Genomic DNA, 19,905 nt, shown 5'->3' on the forward strand with positions numbered 1-19,905 from the left:
AGATATTTAGGGTTGGCAAATTCATAGAGAGAGAAAGCAGAATAGAGGTTAGTAGGGACTGAGAAGAATAGGAAATTGGGAGATTATTCCTCAGTGACTACAAAGTTTCCCTTTGTGATCATGGTTGAACAATTTTGTGAATGTAATTAATGCTATTGAGTTGTATAGTAAAAAATGGTTAAAATGGAAAATTTTATGTTCTATATATTTTTTACTACAATAAAAAATATTTTTAAAAAGGAATCATGGTATTCATTTTTACCTGGTTAACAGAAACAAAAACTTAAATATTTTTATGATTTGGTTTGGTAACGTTATAAACTGTAGTTGACCCTTGAACATTTGAAAATGCAGTTGAAAATGTGTGTTTAACTTTTGACTCCTCCAGACTACTAATAACCTGTTGACTAGAAGCCTTGAGGATAACATGAACAATCTATTAACACATATTTTGTATATGTATTCTATCTTGTATTCATACTGTAAGCAAGAGAAAATCATAAGGAAAAGAAAATACATTTACATTATGCTACACAAAGTAAGTTAGTCAGAGAAAGATATCATATGATTTCACTCATGTGGAATTTGAGAAGCTTAACAGATGAACATAAGGGAAGGAAAAATAAGATAAAAACAGAGAGGGAGGCAAACCATAAGTGGGTCTTAAATACAGAGAATAAAATGAGGGTTGATCAGGGTGGAGGGGTGGGTTAAATGGGTGACAGGCATTAAGGAGGGCACTCTTCAGATGAGCACTGCCTGTCATATGTAATAGATGAATCACTGGTTCTACTCAAGAAGCCAAGACGACACTGTATGTTAACTAACTTGAGAATTAAAAAAATATTTTAAAAAATACATGCCTATATGTATAGTTATTAGAAAAAAATCCACTTGGAAGTGGCCCTACACAGCTCACATCCATGTATATGATCAACTATATACAGGATCAACTGTATACTGAATTTCAAACCAGTGTTACAGAATTATAAGTAATCCACAATGTACTTTAACTTATTCAATAGAAAATAATTGATTCTGCAGGATTTATACATTTGACTCTGGTATCCTAAAGAAATATAGGAGATAAAGATGACATTTGAAACCCATTGTGTATTAGCTTTTCAAGTATATTAACAGAGTAACTCTATACCTACTTTGACTATAAAAATATCACTCCACCTCTGCTAAGGCCTATTTATATCAATCAACTTGACACTACAAACGTCTTATGTAATAGGATAATACAGAGCAGTAAAATACTGTGCCTCAACCTTTTGTCTGTCCCATCACACATGAAGGATAGCACACATATCTTTTTTTTTTTAAAGCATCTAACTACATTTAAGCTGTAGGATGGGTAAGATGTAAGGTGGGTAAAGCTGGAAGGCATCTTATTGTCCTCATTCTTCAACTCCAGAAAGTAAGAAAGGTGAAGTAACTTGCTCAGGATCACATAGTTGTTAACTAGCAGAACTGGGACTCAAGCTGTCCCCAAATGAAAGAGAAAGAACTAGGTTCAAATCTTAATATAAATTACTTTACCTCCATAAACCTTAATTTCCTTATTTGTAAAGTATTGATGAATTCAGTGCTTACTGCAGTGAAGTAAGAACCAATAAGTCAGCATGAACTCTGAGCATTGAACTCTGAGCATGCAGTGTGTCCATCTCGCTTACCGATTTATCTGAGGGCTTAACCCAATGCTTGGCATATGACAGATGATTTTTTTTTCCTTTTTAAATACTGCTCTGAGTAATAGTAATTCATGATGGCCGCACTTTTGGTTTCATGGAGGAAAGCTTTATTAATTACAAGGGAAAGGGAATAAAAGGAATTAAACAATTATAGTAAACCTAAGAGGGAGAGAAGAACAAAGAAGGCTTTGTCTAATACATCAAATCAGGTACTCACAGCATCCAGCCTTCTGGCTGCAGAAGCCCCGTGGTGAACAGCCAGGTTGGAGTCCCCACTGAGGATGCTTGGCAGACTGGCCTCCCCTCAGGTGAGACTTCCAACCAACTATTCCTCCAGGGCATTATATATATACTACCTATGTATGATTTGTGATTAGTCATTAAGTTTGCCTAACTGCAGTCCTGAGGGAGCTGGATTTTTTTTTTTTAATTTCTCTCTGTTTCTCTTACGTATCTCACAGTCTTAGGAGCCTGGGCATGTGCACGTTTCTCTTCCCTCCCTGATGCATCCCACGGGGCCAGCCTGGTCTGGCTCAAGGAGGTGATGACAAGTTAATCCCTCTTGCTATCAGGAACAGAAGGGCCAGTTCTGATCCCAAGGCCAGATACAGAGTACAAACCAACCAAGTGCCCCCTGATTGTCTATGTGCAGCTCTGGGCAGAAATACATGACAAGTCACACAAACAACTTCTGTGCAGAACACATACTAATTTCAAAGCTCTCTGAAGTAACCTCTAAAGGATATTTTTTCTTAAGAACTACAAAATGTATCTCAAATACATTCCTAATAATATTCCATTCCAGCTAAAAATATATTTGGGAGTCTTGATTTGAGCCATTCTCAAAAAAATAGGCTAATTATTCATTCTATTTTCTGATGTGTTTCCTTATATACAGGCACTCACTCATCCATCCATTCAACAAACATATTTAGTGCCCAGTATAAGCACTGTGAAAGTTGCTGAAAATTGAAAAAGATGTATGAGATAATTGTTCACAGTCTTTATGTCTCTGAAAGAATCTTCAAAATAATGGAACCTACTTTATGGTCTTTGATGTTGAATGTAAATTTGAAACTTATTTGGGGGGAGGCAGGAAGTGATAGCCTTTATCTTCTAGGACATGGGAGAAATCCTTCTGGGGTAAAACTGTTTTTATAAAGTAGACTTTATAAAGTGGCAGAAGTACCTGTTTGAGATTCAGAAATCCTGGTTCTTCTTTATACACTTGCTCAACCTGATTGTGACTTGCAGATTTTCTTCACAGTCCTTTCTCACTCTTTATTTTAAACAGTTTGACATTTCTCCAAGGGGACTTTTCCATGTGTAGGAAAAAAAAAAGAAAAGAAAAGAAGTCAGATTCAACTCTTGTGATTATTACCCTTTTTCTCTTTTTGGTAGCTTTAAGGGTTACTCTGTGATTTTCAATTAGAATTCATAGTGATGTTGAAATATTTTCCCCTTGAGTACTCTGCTGGACATAATCTTAAGCTTTAGGACCTAGGACAGCTGAGCAGCCTCTGTCTGGTATATTGGTGGCTGCTGTGGACGAGGAAAAAAGACTGATGCAACCTCTCAAACTGATAAATGCTGTACCCCGAAGTGATGCACAGTATTTTGTTTGAGCAATCATTTTCATTGGTAATGTTTCATGGCCATGCCTAACTTCTAAGGGGCAGGGAAGTGCACAATAAACCACATACTCAAAAGGAGACCAGATTATTTGTGAAGAGCCCTAAATGCACCACAGTTGTGCAAATTTTAGTCCAATACATTTGAAAACTGGGATAAAATGGAAAATGTCACGTAAAAGTTCCAAAACCAACTCAAGAAAAACTTAGAAAACATGAACAGACCAGCAACTAATAAATTGATCCAACTAATCAAGAATTGGTATTTAAAAATTTACCCCTACACCTAAAAAGACAGTGGACCCAAATCATTTTACAGGCTATGTTTACCAAACCATCAAGATTTTAATTTTATGCATATTGTTTCAGATAGTAAAAAGGGCACAAAATTGTCAATGTTGAGAACCCTTAAGGGTCTAAGATTCACCCTATTTGCAAGCTAACAGGTTAGTCTACCAGTTTCATGGATGCCTGCAAAAAGCTTAAGATTTCTGGGTCAGAAACAAAGGATGGTCTATTACTCAGAGAAGTAGCCAAAACAGCAGAATTTGTGGTGGGCACCTGAGCCCTCTTTCTCACAGAGCATATAGGTAGGCCCAGGCGATAACTACACACAAAGTGGAGTGTGTTACATGGAGCTCCGAGCTTATAAAATTCAATTCTTTTATAACAGCATTAAATATGCTATATTCTAAGGCTACAAATCACACCTTCCCAGAGGGAGACATACTATCTGCCAAAACTGTTTGCTATAGGAATATCTTTCAAAAAATAGTACAGAACAAAGGCAGTTATTACTTCTGTTTGCAAGATATGCAGATACACAGAGACCCATGTAAAATTGTCACCTATTTGCCATAAAATTTGGATTTTATGAAGCCAATAAAATCATGATAAACCAGGCAAACATAACATAAAACATAAAATTATACACCAATCATCCTTACAAACATACGCATGAAAACTCCATATTAAATACATAAAGCTGAATTCATAAGTGTACAGAAACAAATATCATGGATATAAGGAATTTATCCTAGGTATGAAAGGAAGGATGAAACATTAGAAAATCTATCACTTTATCACTTCAGTAGATTTTTTAAAATTATTCAACATTTAAAAAAATCTATGTGAATTCATCACATTAACAGATTAAAGAAGAAAACCATATGAATATCTTGAAAGATACAGGAAAGCTATTTTGACTTGACTAAACGAGTATGTTTAATATTGGCACAAGAATCCGAATTTTCTGATTTCTTGATAAGAATGACTTTCCCTGCACTGTGCTTTTTTTTTCCCACTATAATATCGGGGTGGGGGGGAAGAGTTGAAGTTTATGTCTTTATTGTGTCTTTTTACTTTAAAATAGCATAGTTAGAAGGTAGTAATATTATTAGATACTCTTTAAACCATGTCTCATACCAAACTAATCATTATTGGTTTATCACCAGTGGTAGGTTGTGGTTAAGTTCATGTAAAAGTGAATCCCTGGTGCAGAAGACTCTCAGGCTATTAATCCCAGTCCAAACTTTCTTGGAATAAAGTAGTTGTCTATATTACAACATTTACATTGAGTATTGTCAAAATGGTTTTAGGTGTACTATCTTCTAGGCTATGCATGTTAAATGAGGGCAAAAATTGGTTTGGGGGGCACCAAAAAAATCCTAGATAATACAGTAGTTTGTGGCCCTCAAAATCTCAACTCCACCTGACAAAATGTATTCATTCCTATTTAATTTCTCTCATTAGGGAGAAATCAGATTTAAGTTAATTTAATTTATTGATTAGATTACTTATATTTAACTTATTTTTCCCCTTATGGAGGTGATAATTTAAAAACGAAGCTTGAGAAACATTTTTAAAAAGACTCGTTTTTTAAAACAGGAATTATGTCTTAAAATATCTTTAAACCCTCAGCCACTAACAGATAGTAAATACACACTCTATAAATATTGACTAGATCTCAGAGTTTCAGTATCTGATATTCTGACATTCTATTTATTTATTTTTTTTAATTTTTTTTTTCAACGTTTATTTATTTTGGGGACAGAGAGAGACAGAGCATGAACGGGGGAGGGGCAGAGAGAGAGGGAGACACAGAATCGGAAACAGGCTCCAGGCTCCGAGCCATCAGCCCAGAGCCTGACGGCAGGGCTCAAACTCACGGACCGCGAGATCGTGACCTGGCTGAAGTCGGACGCTTAACCGACTGCGCCACCCAGGCGCCCCCTGACATTCTATTTAAAGTTAGCCACTGCCTTAAGAAAATCAACTCATACTTGAAGGAAATAGAAACCATTTTGTTCGAACCATCAGTGATTGATTCAGAAAAGATAGATGTAATATGAAGAACAAGCTCGAGCAACAAAAGGTAGCTTCTTTCTCCTAAGAATAGTAGTAGCCAGAGTAATAATAACAACCTAACAAAAAGAAAAAAATCTAACAGTCATTGAACCAGGCCTTCATAGTGGACCAGGCCTATGCTTTATGTATGTTAATTCACCTAACCCTCAAAATAGCCCAATGAATTAGGTCCTCTCATTATGATCATTTTACAGTGGAATCAGTAATTAATCACTGGTTAGTATAATGGCAATTTTTCTAATGTCATAATGTACCTAATACTTACCAAGTAACGATATCTATAATGTGATCTTCTTTTCGTCAGATTTTGATTGAGAAAACTGCAATCATCTCATCTAATTTATAGCTTTGGAAATTCCAAAATTGTTATAAAGACCTACTCACTAACTCTCCACTTAAAAAATTTTAAGAAATGATCATTATCCACCATACCTAAAGAACTTACTACCCTGAGCCATCTTGGGTCACCATCACCTTCTGTTTTTCAAAGCTGGAAATTAGCACAAATGAGGCTACCTGAAGAATGAAAGGGGAACTATTAGTAGTTATATCCTGACAACAAGGGTAAACAGAGACTGTCCTGGGGAATAGCAGAGATGATCTCCCTACTCATCTTTCGCGCCATGTCTACTCTTAGCTCTACTTTTTTCTGTAGCTATTCCATTAATACCATTATTCCTTTGACCCAAACAAGTGAAACTTGAATCTGAAACATCTAAGGTTTATAAATAATCCTTTAGGTCAGAAAAATCACTTATTTTTTACATATAATAATAATTTCCATTAACAATGTTACCTGTTCTCCAGCCTCTATTTGTGAAGAAGTTTTTGAAAACGTATATAAACTACTTTAGGAATATTTGGGTTATGTGTTAGGATAATTTTTGAATGTGAGAAAAACTCTTCCCACTTCCCCTCTATCCTATACCAACATGTTATGATGGTATATAATGTTAACTGAGGAAAACTGGAAGTCTGGTAACACAGAAAGATTGATTTCATTAGTTTGTTTTCTATGTGTTACAATATGTTGAAAATTGCATATGCCCAGTTAAATGGATTTACGGTATATATGTATAATTTCAGATAAACTACTAGCACAAAGTAGACAAGAGCCTTAATTAAAAAGAATTCTATTAAGGGGTACCTAGGTGGCTCAATCGATTGGATGTCTAACTTCGGCTCAGGTCATGATCTCGCAGTTCGTGGGTTCGAGCACTGTGTCAAGTTCTGTGCTGACCGCTTAGAGCCTGGAGCCTGCTTTGGATTCTATCTCTCTCTCTCTGCTCCTCCCCTGCTCATATGCTCACTCTCTCTCTCTCTCTCTGTCTCTCTCTCTCTCTCTCTCAAAAATAAATAAATATTAAAAAATTCTATTAAGAAATCAGATTAGAGATAATACTAATAATGCAAACAAAAAAAGTAGAGAGGATGACACATCATCCTAGTGTAAACATTTTTTCAGCTATAAAAATTAATTATAATATAAAATATTATAGGAAGTTAGCCAAAAAACAAATTATTAAAAATATATTTGAACTATGGCCCTCTAATTTATTCTAAAATATCATTTCACCTTTATCTCATCCTTTAAAATTTTATGTTTATAATCCACATAATACAAGTAAATATAATTTATAAATCAACACTGAAAATATTAAAAGTGACTGGAAAAGACACAACTAAATAGAAGGCTATTCCATGTTCATTGGTTAGAAAACTTAATATTAAGAAGTCCATGCTACTCAAAGCAATATAAAGATTCAACACAATCCCTATCAAAATACCAAGGGCATTTTCACAGAAATAGAAAAAAACAATCCTAAAATTCTTATGGAACCATAAAAGAATCCCAAATAGTCAAAGCAATCTTGAGAAAGAAAATTCCTGATTTCAAATTTTATCGCAAAGCTATAGTAATCAAAACAGTGTGGTACTGGCATAAAAATAGACACCTATACCACCAGCTAACTTTCAGTAAGGGTGCCGGGGATACACAATGAGGAAACAATAGTCTCTTTAATAAATGTTGCTGGGAAAACTGGATTGCCACATGCAAAAGAATGAAATTGGACCCCTATCTTGTACCATACACAAAAACCTACTCAAAAAAAGTTAAATAGATCTGGAACCGTAAAAGTCTGCAAGAAAACATTGAGGCTAAGTTCCCTGACATGAGCTGTGGCAATGATTTTTGGTTATAACCACAAAACTCAGGGAAAAAAATGAAAAATAAACAAGTGGGACTACCTCAAACTAAAAAGTTTTTCCATAGCAAAAGAAACAACAAAATGAAAAGGCAACCACTATAGTGGGAGAAAATATTTGCAGATCATACATCTGAGAAGAGACACTGGAAATTCGCCAGTAGAGTAGGCTTTTACGTGCCTTTATATGGAATATGTCTTACAACTTAAATATGTACAATTTTTTATTTTAAAATGTAAAATAAAACCTATAAACAATAATCTAGAATTGTCCATCATCCAAGAAATTTGACTTTAAATAACTGTACTAATACCCAAGTGAGTGTAACCTTGCCATCAGAATAAGCAGCCTGATCTAGAGCCTAATTTTTAACATTTCTTCCATTGTTAAGAATGGTGAACCACAATCTGCTTCAAGCTTGACACTAAGAAAACCTTTATCACCAGAGTTACTAGCAACTACCAAAATACTCAAGCTGTAAATAATTAGTATGCACATATTAAAAAGAAAAAGGACATTTCACAAGGAGATACAATAATTCTAAGATATATATTTCATTTAGTCATAAAAGAACTATCACTTTTTTAAGGTGGGTACTGGCAGTTTATTTCCTTGGTTTTTCATCCTGCCTCAAAATATTAATGTTGTACCCTGGGAGATTAGAAATTTTGGATTTCCTTATTTGAGGCCCTCCCTTGAGGTCTATCACATGTATCTCTCTGTAGATATAGATCTAGTCCTAAAATCCTTCCACATCTCCCCTGCCCTACCCTGTCCTTCTTTCAGATCTCTATAGGTACAGATCTACCCAAAGCTTCTGTAGACAGAGTGCAAGTGTCTATTACACTGCCTGAACATAGTGGGCTATAATGTCTGAAACATGCCTGGCCAGGGTGGCCTCAGAACAAATGGGACTTTAGCTTTGTCTAGGGAGCCATGTGGAAGAATGGCTTCCTTAATAAAGTAGGAGGAAGGCTGTGTCAGTGTTTGGAAGGTCTCTGTACCCTTGGGGACGGCACTTCTGTGTGTATTACACAGAGCTAGAAATGGGGCTGCAGCCACACTGGTGTCCACCACCAGCCACCCCAGAGGAATCTCAAGTCCAGGAGCCTGTACTGTCAATGGGTGGCCTGTGCCATACATATCTGTGAGCTTTCAGGGTCCCTGGCTTGGTTCCCTGGTGGAACTTTGCTGGATAGTGGGTTGTTGGTAGTTGCGTTTGAGGCTGAGGCCCCAGGGGCTTTGATCTACAAGGATATCCTCACCCAACTGTACAAACACCAGGCTGCCACAAAATGATCCTGTCACCCTCTCATCACCTTGACCTGAGAATTAGGAACCAGGATCCACCTGTCTACAAGACATTCTCCTGGCGCTCGTAGGGTGTTGCAGTCTTAGTGATGTTCAACCTCAGGCACTGCCTGGCAACTGCCTTCAATGGACGGACAAAAAAATCCACAAAATAAACACATCACAATGCAAATGACCATTTGGCCTGATCAGCTAAAATTGGGACTCAGCACTTGGACCATCTTGGGCGGTTTATGCTTTCCCAAAATGCTCTGCATTTAGGACCCCACCCCCGAAAGAAGGTCTAATGCACTCTGTGTCAAGTCCCCGTGCACACATGTTTCCTTATGCTGTAAGGTAGTTGTCAAACAATGCCAGCTGAAAACTGAAATCGAAAAGCCACCAACTGCCTGGGAAAGATCCCATGGTGTTTCCATTAGATGGTCCCTTTATTTATACAGATGATGTTTTCTTTAGCTAAAGCCAGTGGTTTTTCAGGAACCGAAACACATAAGCACTGACAAACACACAGTCACATACAAACACGCTCACACCTACCATTATTAAATGCTAATTGACTGTATTTAATTCCTGGTATAATTAGTCCCTTTACCAAACACTTTTGTTTAGATCCAGTTGTCTTCTTATAGTGCAAATAGTTCACTTTCAGAGCCCTGGGAGGCAAAAGGATATAGTAGGGGATTTTTGGTCTGTTTGTATTTTTTTGTATGTTGGATGGTTGGTTAGTTTTATAATTTGCTAGCACTTGGAGTTCACTAAAATCACTGACTGGTTGCATTTTTCATGCAGTCTTCCTTTCAACCACTGATGTGACTTTAACCGTGTAAGGAGGTTATATTTTTAAAATACCTTTTAATGAGATGTAAAATGGTACTTCCTGTTTCCGTTGTTTTCATTTATATGATTTTCTTTATGCACTCCCATGTTATCAGAATTGTCTTTTCCTTCTCCCATGTTCTTAACCAGTGCTTTCATTTTAGAGCTCACGTCTCTCTTGACGTACCCTGCAAAGAGCAGTCAAGAGCATGAAAACCCAGCTAGAGCCAATCAATACACAAAGTAATGGAATCTAACAAAGAACCAACTATTTTCTATAAGTGAAAGTAGGGAGGCCTCACCCACTCTCAGACTGGGAATAGAATCACATCCACTGCACAAGTACCTGGTAGCATCTCGATTTAGCCTAGACGTTCCACATTCACGTCTCCCATGTATTTTCTTCAAGGTTGTTGCTACATTATCACTTACTTTTGAGTTTTCCTTTTTATATACCAGTTTCCTTAAGTAGGCCCACGCTTCAAAATTTATAAAAATTAAAGCTAAATTTCTTCAAAGGCCTACTGTTTTGTCTGCGCAGTTTATTCACTGCTGAAATGAGACATTTTTCTCATAGAATTTTGCTCAGATAACAATGAACTTCTTACGGTAAAAGATAAAAGGTTAAGTTAGTGACCAGAAGTTACAGAGAGCACTTGTGGAAATAAAACCTGAACAAGTTTAAACTTAGAAAATGCTCTCATGTGAAAAAAAATTAAAAATCTGTGAGGATCAAAGGTAATCAAGTTATTAGATGGTGTAGATGAGAAACTGGGAGACCCGAAGTGATCAAATAACTTGCCCAAGAAAGTGACAGAACAAGGCTTGTCTCCTGACTCCATATCCCATACTCCGCTAATTTTACTGTTCCTGCCCTAAAAACCCTTAACTAGAAGAGACTTCTCATAGTTCTTATCATTGGCGGGGGCCGGGTGGCGGGGGGGGGGGGGGGGGGATGTCAGGAATACAACCTACCACTCAATGGAATCAAGCTACCCTCTGTTCATGGTACCAGTATTCATAATGCAGCTTCCTTTCTGAGCATTTGTCTGAATTCAGTGAGCGTTAAGATGTGTTCATACATCTTCTAGGTTTCCACAGACGTGCAGCCCCAGTTACAAGGAGGCAGTTCCCACATGGTGCACATAGAATGGATTATCTGCACTTTGAGGATGACAGCCGCGGATGGTGGTTTGATATGGATATGGTGATCATCTATATTTATTCAGTGAACTGGGTCATTGGATTCATTGTTTTTTGCTTTCTCTGCTATTTTTTCTTTCCATTTTAGGAATTTTCATACTTTCCTACAGTTGAACAATCACAAATGATGTAGATAACAATTAAACATTTTTAAAATGAGATTTTATAATGTTGCATTGTATAAATTGCTGGTGTTTATAGAAAGTCTGAGAACAATGGACTTATTTATTAATGTTTTTCATGTAACAAACTAAGGTTTATTCAGGAACTAGTCTGTCTAGCACTTAGCAGTGATGCACTATTGATTTCCTAGTTCCTCTTGGTTTAGGATTTATGGGCTCTAATTTTACAATACCAGTTTTATACTTAATTGTAAAGACTGAGGTTTCCCTTCCTTGTAAAAATACAAAACAAAATTATAATCTGGGTAGATAGTATCTTTATTGACAAAATATTTAGCCAATCACCACTTATTCTTAGGCAAATTATGTGCATTAAAGATAAGTTATATTTCCCGGGAACTAATCTAGCAGGGTATACTCAGTTTTGGTTTCCAATTATCTCTGCTTATTTCCCGTTCTGTTATCAGGAAAGCTGGCTGTTTTTTTACATAGACCTAATAATAGCTAGCATTAGTACAACATGTTTTATTATTATAAGAACAGAATAGTAAATGCAAAAAATCTGAGACTGATCCCCACCAATAGAAAGAGAAATATATTAACTCTCCGAATTGCAGGATTACTCATTTGAGGATATAAAAAATGTACCAATTTTCAGTAGTCTAAAAGAGCAGTGCATGTCCAAAATGTATCTAATTTAGTAATTTAACGCAGAGATTGTCAAATATACTGTAAATGTGCAATAAAGAGTGGCTTTTAAATTTTTTTTCATTGTTTAAGGTGATTTAATATCTGGAATAAGGAACTGTTGTTAATAGGCTTATGACATATACGAAGAAAACCTGGCATTTCTTTTTATTGTTACGGTATTGTACCATAAGCCTTGGAATTAGTTTTTCCCTTAATTAAAAAAAAAAAAAAAAAAAGAAAGAAATCTGAACTATCCCAGTGTAGAAAACAATTAGGGCGAGCATCTCAGTTTCAAAAATGAGAAAACTAAAGCACAAAGAAATAAGCTTCCTTATTTCAGTCACTCACGTAGTCTTTGTGTAGCCTATGAGAACACAGGAACCACTCAGCCAGCATTCCTACGCTATGTCATCACATTTCTGATCATGCAATACGCATATTTTACACAAGGTAAGTGAACCTGTCATGGCACTTAAAAAATAATATAACCATCCAAACTGTGGCTGACAAGGCTTCGAGAGTTCAATCTAGGGAAAGTCCAAATTCGGCCTAATTACTACTGACTGTATTTGAGTAAAAACAGCTATCTGATGGTATGTGATGTTCTGGGAAATGGGATAGAATGATACAGTGAAAGAAAACAACAATGTACATAAGACATTATCAAATTTAGAAAGCAGTAAACTACATACACTTTAGAACCATCAATTTTTTGCTCATGTATTAAAATACGTAAGTAAGTTATGCTGTAGCCTAGTGACATATAACTAGTATCTTGGTAAAAGATGTCGTTGACAAAGCTCAGTATTACCTTACAGAAATAAAAATTGGTATTTATAATCACTAATGTATTGCTCAAAGTGAAGGCAAATTAACAAAACACCTATGAGGGGGGCAGTATTTTAGTATTAAAATAAATTCCAGCCATTTCCCAAGCAACTCCTGGCTTACCATCCCTAGCAAATAAGCCTTCATTTCTCCTAAACTTAAAAGTTGATTCTAATTATATCTGAAGCAAAGTAGGTAGTGTAAAAGATACAGGTTTATCAGAGGAACAGATTTGATTCCCAATATGTATTTATTCATTCAGTGATAATAAGTCTATAGATCTGTATCTACAAACCAAATACAAATAAAAATAACACCCTTAAAAATAATAAATACCCTTAAAGAAAAAAGAAACCATATTCTAGAGGAACACACTAAATGGACTGATTATATATGACTCTTATTAACTTGATCTGAGAATTACATCATTTGCCATATTAAAATTAAAAGTAAATTTAGAAAATTATAAATTGCTAATTTTACTTCAAGATATTTAAATTGTATGCAAATGGAGCTAAAAGCTGCCAAGTATTAAGTGCAGTGCTCCCTACAGCTACAGTTTATTCGAAGCCAGATAAAAGCTGAGATGAAAAGAAACCATTTTCTTCCAGTACCTATCACACAGTAGCCACCAATAGATTATTAATAAATTTATAAATAAATACATGTATGAGCTTTAGAGTGACAACAAATTTTATGTTCTTCTTGTTTGGTGTCTTTCACAGTATCAATCACACAGAAACTCATTTTCCAATAAAGAACAAAGGGAAAGAAGAAAAATCCTAAAACTAATCAAGGACAACATTTGCCCTAATTATTATTTAATAGGTTTAATTTTCTGAGTTATGTCTCTCAACAATTTCTATTTCTACTGAGCTCAATTACTGTGAAGGTTAATTTTCAATACTCTCACACATGCGTTTAAAAAAATGGCCAAACCTGAGTTACATTTTTTAATTCTTTCAGCAGGTAATTTATTGCTTGATTAAAAAAGAAAAATTCACACGCCAAGATCAGTTCATTTTATACTCATTAGAAGAGAGGGGAATCTAAATTAGACAAAATGTAAAAGGAACAGAATTTGTTATACAAAGACCCTATCACTTTGAATCACCAAATTCAAGAATAGGAAAAAAAAAAAAAAAAAAACCTAGTATTTCTGAGTCTCCTATACTACTAATACCCACTCTAGTATTAAAAGCTAAATATAGCAACAAAGCCAGTATCACTTTCGTTTCTGCCTTAGAATCTTGCTTCCAAGATACCTGGAATGGCATGACCAAAAAAAAAGCCAATTAATGAAATTATCACTTGAATGTCCTCTGTATGTTTAAATGAAAACAGAGGTTTTTTAAAACTTAATTTTTATCTGGATCATTTGTTAAGGAATGCCTTAGAAAAGAGAATACTTTGATTACATGCAATGACAATTAGTCTTTGACTCTTCATAGAATTCTGCAGTTGAAGGCAGAGGACATTGTCATACAGCACAGTATTCCTAAGATTCTGAATATTTTATGCTCAACTTTCACTTTCTTGAAAAGTTTCTGATTTTCAGTAATTCTCAGTGTATGCACTAAGTTCTATCAGTGTATGCTTTTCTCCAGGATGCATTTATTTTCCTTTTTTTGTTGGAGACAACACCTATAGTAAGAATTGCTATTATACATTTCAGTTTTACATAGATCTTATGATGAACATCATTAAGAGGTACCTTTAGGCCATGGTATTAACATCCTATGAAAACAATATGTATCTATTTCAGTGTGCATTTATCTTACAGGGTCAGAAAAACAAATTCTTTCACATTCCCACTTTTGTTTAGGATCTCTCATATCATGCAGTAGATATACTTTGAGAATTGTTGGTCTTATTTCAACACTTCTAAAATTAGTTTTTGGATCATTGTCACCAAGTTTATGGTTACTTCTCCTTGTATACATAACTGTAAATAAATTAAGTGCTGTTAAGACAGAGTCCTCTTAGTTTTTTTCTTCCTCTTTCACATTTTCATAAGTCTAAACCTCATCCAAAGAATATCTAGTAAGTACACAGACTGCTCAATAAAATGCATTTTTGTTATTGACAACATAGGAAGAGATGATACTGCTCTTGAAAGAACCTGGAAAACATTTTAATTGCTTTACCTGCATCACCTTGTCTACCAACAAAACCATAAAGAGGAAAAGGCAAGTGAGAAAAGATAACATATATTTATGAAACCACTCTTAGATACTTGGCTGGTCACATTACCCTGTCTCCTCAATACTCTTTGAAAAGGATGATGTTAACCTTATATTATAGATGAGGATGAGAAGTAATGTGACCAAAGTCACACAAACTTAGAAGTGATTAATACTGCAAAAGGAGCACTGGGAATAAGAGATTATCTAAATCAAGAATGCAGGAATGAACTACCTGCTCCTTGTCTGTAACAATTTTCATTGCTTATACTAACGAAAAACTTGGTATCTGCAGGACACTATTCAATAGACAGTTCTATATTTGATAAGAGCTTTCATCCTGTGTGCCAACTTAGATTGATTTATGGTGCTTACCTTTACTTAGAAGGATTCTGAGGTTACATCTTGGCACCGTGAGGAAAAGAGTGCTCTGATCCACTGGCATTGTCCCTCGAATAGGGGGGAGGAAAGTGATGGGGAAGAATCGATCCAGGTCAGGTATTTGGATAAGGAGGTAGAAAGGCATTTAGGTTTTAGAAGCAGACCTTACCATTTGTTGAGGGAAAAAGAAAAATGAAACTAAGTAGCTATAATTAATAACATTATGATAATATGCTGTTATATGAAATATAATAGTAAACTACAGTCCTTAACTTTTCATTTTGCCTTAAAACACAATAGGTACCTAGCTGTGAATTACATAGATTTTTAAAACATAATGGTGTAGTCACAATGTGATTTAATTTTCTCATACAGAGAAATTTTAACCCATCATTAAAAAAAAATGGTATATAGAGGTTCCTGGGTGGCTCAGTCAGTTAAGCATCCATCTTTGGCTCAGGTCATGATCTCACAGTTCGTGAGTTCGAACCCTACATCAGGCTCTGTGCTGACAGCTCAGATCATGGAGCCCGCTACAGATTCTGTGTCAAACCTCTCTCTCCCCCTCCCCCACTTGCATTCTCTCTCTCTCAAAAATAAATAAATGCTGAAATATCAAAATATATATGTTTTAAAGTATACAGTCCTGATTCACAAGTTCCGAAGAACTAAATAGATGCTGCTGGTAATGTCTATCCTGAGCCCAATATCTAAAGGTAAGAAGTAGAGTGTAACAGTCAACCTAGGCCAAAAGTCAACCTCAACATTACTTCTTACACCTTCATACACCTACATTAAATCTTGATAAAGCGCGTATTTTTCAGGTGTGGATTAGGCTTGAGTTTCTGCATTGCTGATAAGCTGCCAGGAAGTACAGATCCGCCATGAGCCACACTTAGAAAAACAAGGAACTTAAAAAAATGCAAATGAAAAGAAGGTAATGAATCTTGCGTTTCTGTCATCTAAAAAGTGTTCCCAAAAGATAAATTTCTCATTGGTTTGGCATTTGAGAATTATACTATACCAGTTATCTGATAATATGGGAATTATAAGGAATTGTGCTGTAAATAATTTTATATAAGTACTGAATAAGCTTCTGAAATTACTTGGTGGGTTTTTAAGTCGAGGCAGCAATATGTCAGTAGTTTATTTAAAATCCACAAATCAAACTTTTCTCCTTTTTTTAGAAAAAAATCTTTCTCCTCTTTTCCCTATTTTCTCCCATTACCCCCTTTGACCTCCATATCTTTATCTAGAATCCATTTGAATAGAACAAATGTGAGATTATCCTTATAACTAATAATAGCGTATCTGGAGATATAAAATATACTGTTACATTTCTTCTTACCTCAAATTCTTACCATTCATTATAATTGTAAGAATCAAGAGAACTCATTATCATCCTGGGTTCCACGACTAAAATTTACTTAACCTTTCTTTCCTCATTTTCATCACCTGTAAAACTATGCTGAATAAAACAGACCTTCACAGGATTCCTCTGGAATAAAATTCAGTTCACGAGAAAATTAGGAAACAGATCTAAAAGTTCTTTGAGAAACAGTTTATGCAAAGACCAATTATTTAGAAATAGGCAAGTTATTTAACCAATCTAATTTTGTTTCTTCATTTATAAAAAATAAAAAGAAAAAACATATTATGGATTAAGAGCTAATGCTAGTGAAAGCAAGCGCTCAGTAAATGTGTCTTTCCCTTATTTAAAAACTTTCCCTTTCCCTTATTTAAAAACTTAACTTTGAAAAAGGCCATAGGCAAGTTTTTCTTTCTTACAGGACATTAGTAAGGTACAAATGCCTTATTGCTGTTCATGCACAATCTTTTTTTCAAAGATATTTTTTTTTGATTTTTAAGTGATCTCTACATCCAATGTGGAGCTCGAACTCACAACCCCGAGATCAAGAGTTGCGTGCTCTACTGACTGAGCCAGCCAGGTGCCCCACAACTATAGTCCTTAATTGCCACAAACTAAAGCTAACATTCCCTTAAGCTGACAGCCACAGAACATAGTATAGAAAAAAATGAGTCATTAAGTGGGCCCTTAGGCAAAACTGAATTCTAAATCAAGTTTTCTAGCCACTGGAATGTAGGGCTGTTTCTCCTCCTTCATGGGCCCTACTTTGTTTGAACCAAAGATTTAGTAGCATCATGGCACATGGCCACACCAAGAAAAGTATTTTACTGAGAACCTAAAGCAATTAGGCTAAATATTTATCATTTTGGCATTTGTTTCTTAACACTGAAAATGATACCAGTGATATCTACCTATAAAATTTGAATCACTGTGCCACTTCTTGTAGCATTTTATAAAAGTACTTTATTACCATAAACTCAATCCTCAAATAGTGCTCTTGTTCATTTTTTGCACCTTTTAGATACAGCAAGCCATTCCATACCAATTCAGAGGAAAGGGGGTCTCATTTTACTTACAGTTTTGTGTAACAGTACTATAAACTTAATAATCCAGCTAGTAAATCGTAACATTTACTCAGAGTACATCACTGAGCTGTATCTCTGGTCATAAACCTGAGAATACCATGCCAAAGTATCCTGAATATCAAACAACCCTTACTACATTTATTTCAAAAATATTTTCATTATTTTGTTTAAAAATTTTTTTAATGTTTATTTTTGGGAGAGAGACAGAGACAGAGTGTGAGCAGGGGAGGAGCAGAGAGAGGGAGACAGAATCTGAAGCAGACTCCAGGCTCTGAGCTGTCAGCACAGAGCCTGACGCGGGTCTTGAACCCATGGACCGCGAGATCATGACCTGAGCTGAAGTCGGACGCCCAACCAACCGACCAAGCCACCCAGGCGCTCCTTTAATTATTTTATTTTAGAGAGGGCAAGCAGGAGATAGGGGCAGAGGGAAAGGGAGAGAGAGAATCTTACGTAGGCTCCAAGCTCTGTGCAAAGCCCCACATGGGCTCAGTCTCACAACCCTGGGATCATGGCCTGAGCCAAAATCCTTAGACTCTCAACTGACTGAGCCACACAGGCACCTCTCAAAAAGATTTTATACATACATGGGAAAGACAATAAAGGATTTATAGACTAATATATCATTTTTGATTATAATTAAACTATTTCTTTGCATAAGGCTATTCTTGATGTAATAATAAGGTCATTTGTTTAATATTTTGTATTCAGTTCAAAGCTTAGGTTTTATAGGCACTAAATATTTTACTACATATTCTACAGTGTTTTCGTTTCCTAACATAGTACCAATCTTGAACTAAGAACAAGTTGTTTTCACAAAATCTTCGAAGTTTATTTTTCTTGGAAATTGGAATAGGAAAAAAAAGAATTGTAGTACTATTTCAATTCCCATGTTAGTCCACAAAGTCTCATATAAGCCTATATGAGGTATGAGAGGTACAGCACTCATATGGCTTGTCAACTCCAGCTAACCACCACCACAGCATGCGTTTTCCTCAGTGTGGCTCTAGACGCCTGGAAAGTATTTATGCAACATCACTGCCTGCCCAAGATGTGATAAGGTGGTGGATAAAGAAAGGAAAACCCTCCTTGTAGCCACCAGCACATAAAAAGCTTATCTATATAATATGGAAAAATGAGAAGAGACTGAGATTAGTGCTGTCAAAGAGATGTATAATGTGAGCCCTCTGTAATTGTAAATATTCTAACAGCCACACATAAAAGTGAAAAGAAACATTAATTTGAGTGCGCTTAATCTAATTACATTCCACATGGTATCATTTTAACATATAATAGATAAAAAATGAGAGACTTACAGTGTTTTTGGTATTAAGTCTTCAAATCCAGTGTTAGTTCCAAATAGCACATCTCAATTCAGACTAGCCTCATTTCAAGTGCTCAGCGGGGACATGTGACTGAGAGGTGGCCGCTGTATTGGACAGCAGAGGCTTTTATCAGTGCAGCAATCAAGGTCCAGTCAGGGAAGAAAAATCAAGATCTGAGTTGCATTATGGAATAAGGAACTTATCTAGGAATTAGACCTTCCACAGTTGTGGGAAGAGCCGGGGAAGTACAGGTCTAAAAAGGAGAAATGAAAATCTGCGAAAAATCTTCCTAAAACATTAGAAAAAAAGAAGTATCCGGGAAATGAGGTAGCTAAGCCAATCCAGCCTTTAAAGTGGGCCCACAAATTCCTGTGCAGGGATTTCTTCGAAGAAAAGGTGCTGAGCCTGGAGCGCCTTTGTGGTCCAAGGACCAGCAGTCATGAAGAGCTGAAGGCAGATCAGGGGACGACAGGGCCAACCGGAACCTGCTGGCCCCTCTACATCAGCTTCCTGATGCCTCAGAACAGAAAGGTCTTCAGAGTGTAATGGCAAGCATTTTGCTTCTCCTTTTCAAATCTCGTGAACATTTCTCTTTTTGAGGTGCCTGGGTGGCTCAGTCAGTTAAGCATGCAACTTTGGCTCACGTCATGATCTCACAGGTCCTGAGTTCAAGCCCTGAGTGGGGCTCC

At 35.9% G+C, this 19,905-nt stretch overlaps 1 protein-coding gene and 1 long non-coding RNA gene across 5 annotated transcripts in view; one reads left to right on the plus strand and one right to left on the minus strand.

Annotated features, from left to right (window-relative positions):
- RNF180 (ring finger protein 180) overlaps nt 1–12,121 on the plus strand; it is a 205,970-nt gene extending 193,849 nt beyond the window's left edge. For all 4 annotated transcript variants that reach the window (XM_027041134.2, XM_053223386.1, XM_027041142.2 and 1 more), the window contains one exon: nt 11,122–12,121. In XM_027041134.2, coding sequence (XP_026896935.1) covers nt 11,122–11,321 — 200 coding nt within the window. In that variant the 3' untranslated portion in view covers nt 11,322–12,121. The remainder of the gene's footprint in view (nt 1–11,121) is intronic.
- LOC128315778 (uncharacterized) lies at nt 562–18,011 on the minus strand. The gene is made up of 5 exons (XR_008298859.1): nt 16,231–18,011; nt 15,432–15,601; nt 10,064–10,218; nt 6,128–6,211; nt 562–3,012 (listed from the first exon to the last, which is right to left on the minus strand). It is a non-coding gene; the product is annotated as an uncharacterized LOC128315778 (long non-coding RNA).
- Between the last annotated feature and the right edge of the window lie 1,894 nt (nt 18,012–19,905).

The sequence above is a fragment of the Acinonyx jubatus genome, chromosome A1 (genome assembly GCF_027475565.1).
Source record: "Acinonyx jubatus isolate Ajub_Pintada_27869175 chromosome A1, VMU_Ajub_asm_v1.0, whole genome shotgun sequence".
NCBI classification, from domain to species: Eukaryota; Metazoa; Chordata; class Mammalia; order Carnivora; family Felidae; genus Acinonyx; species Acinonyx jubatus.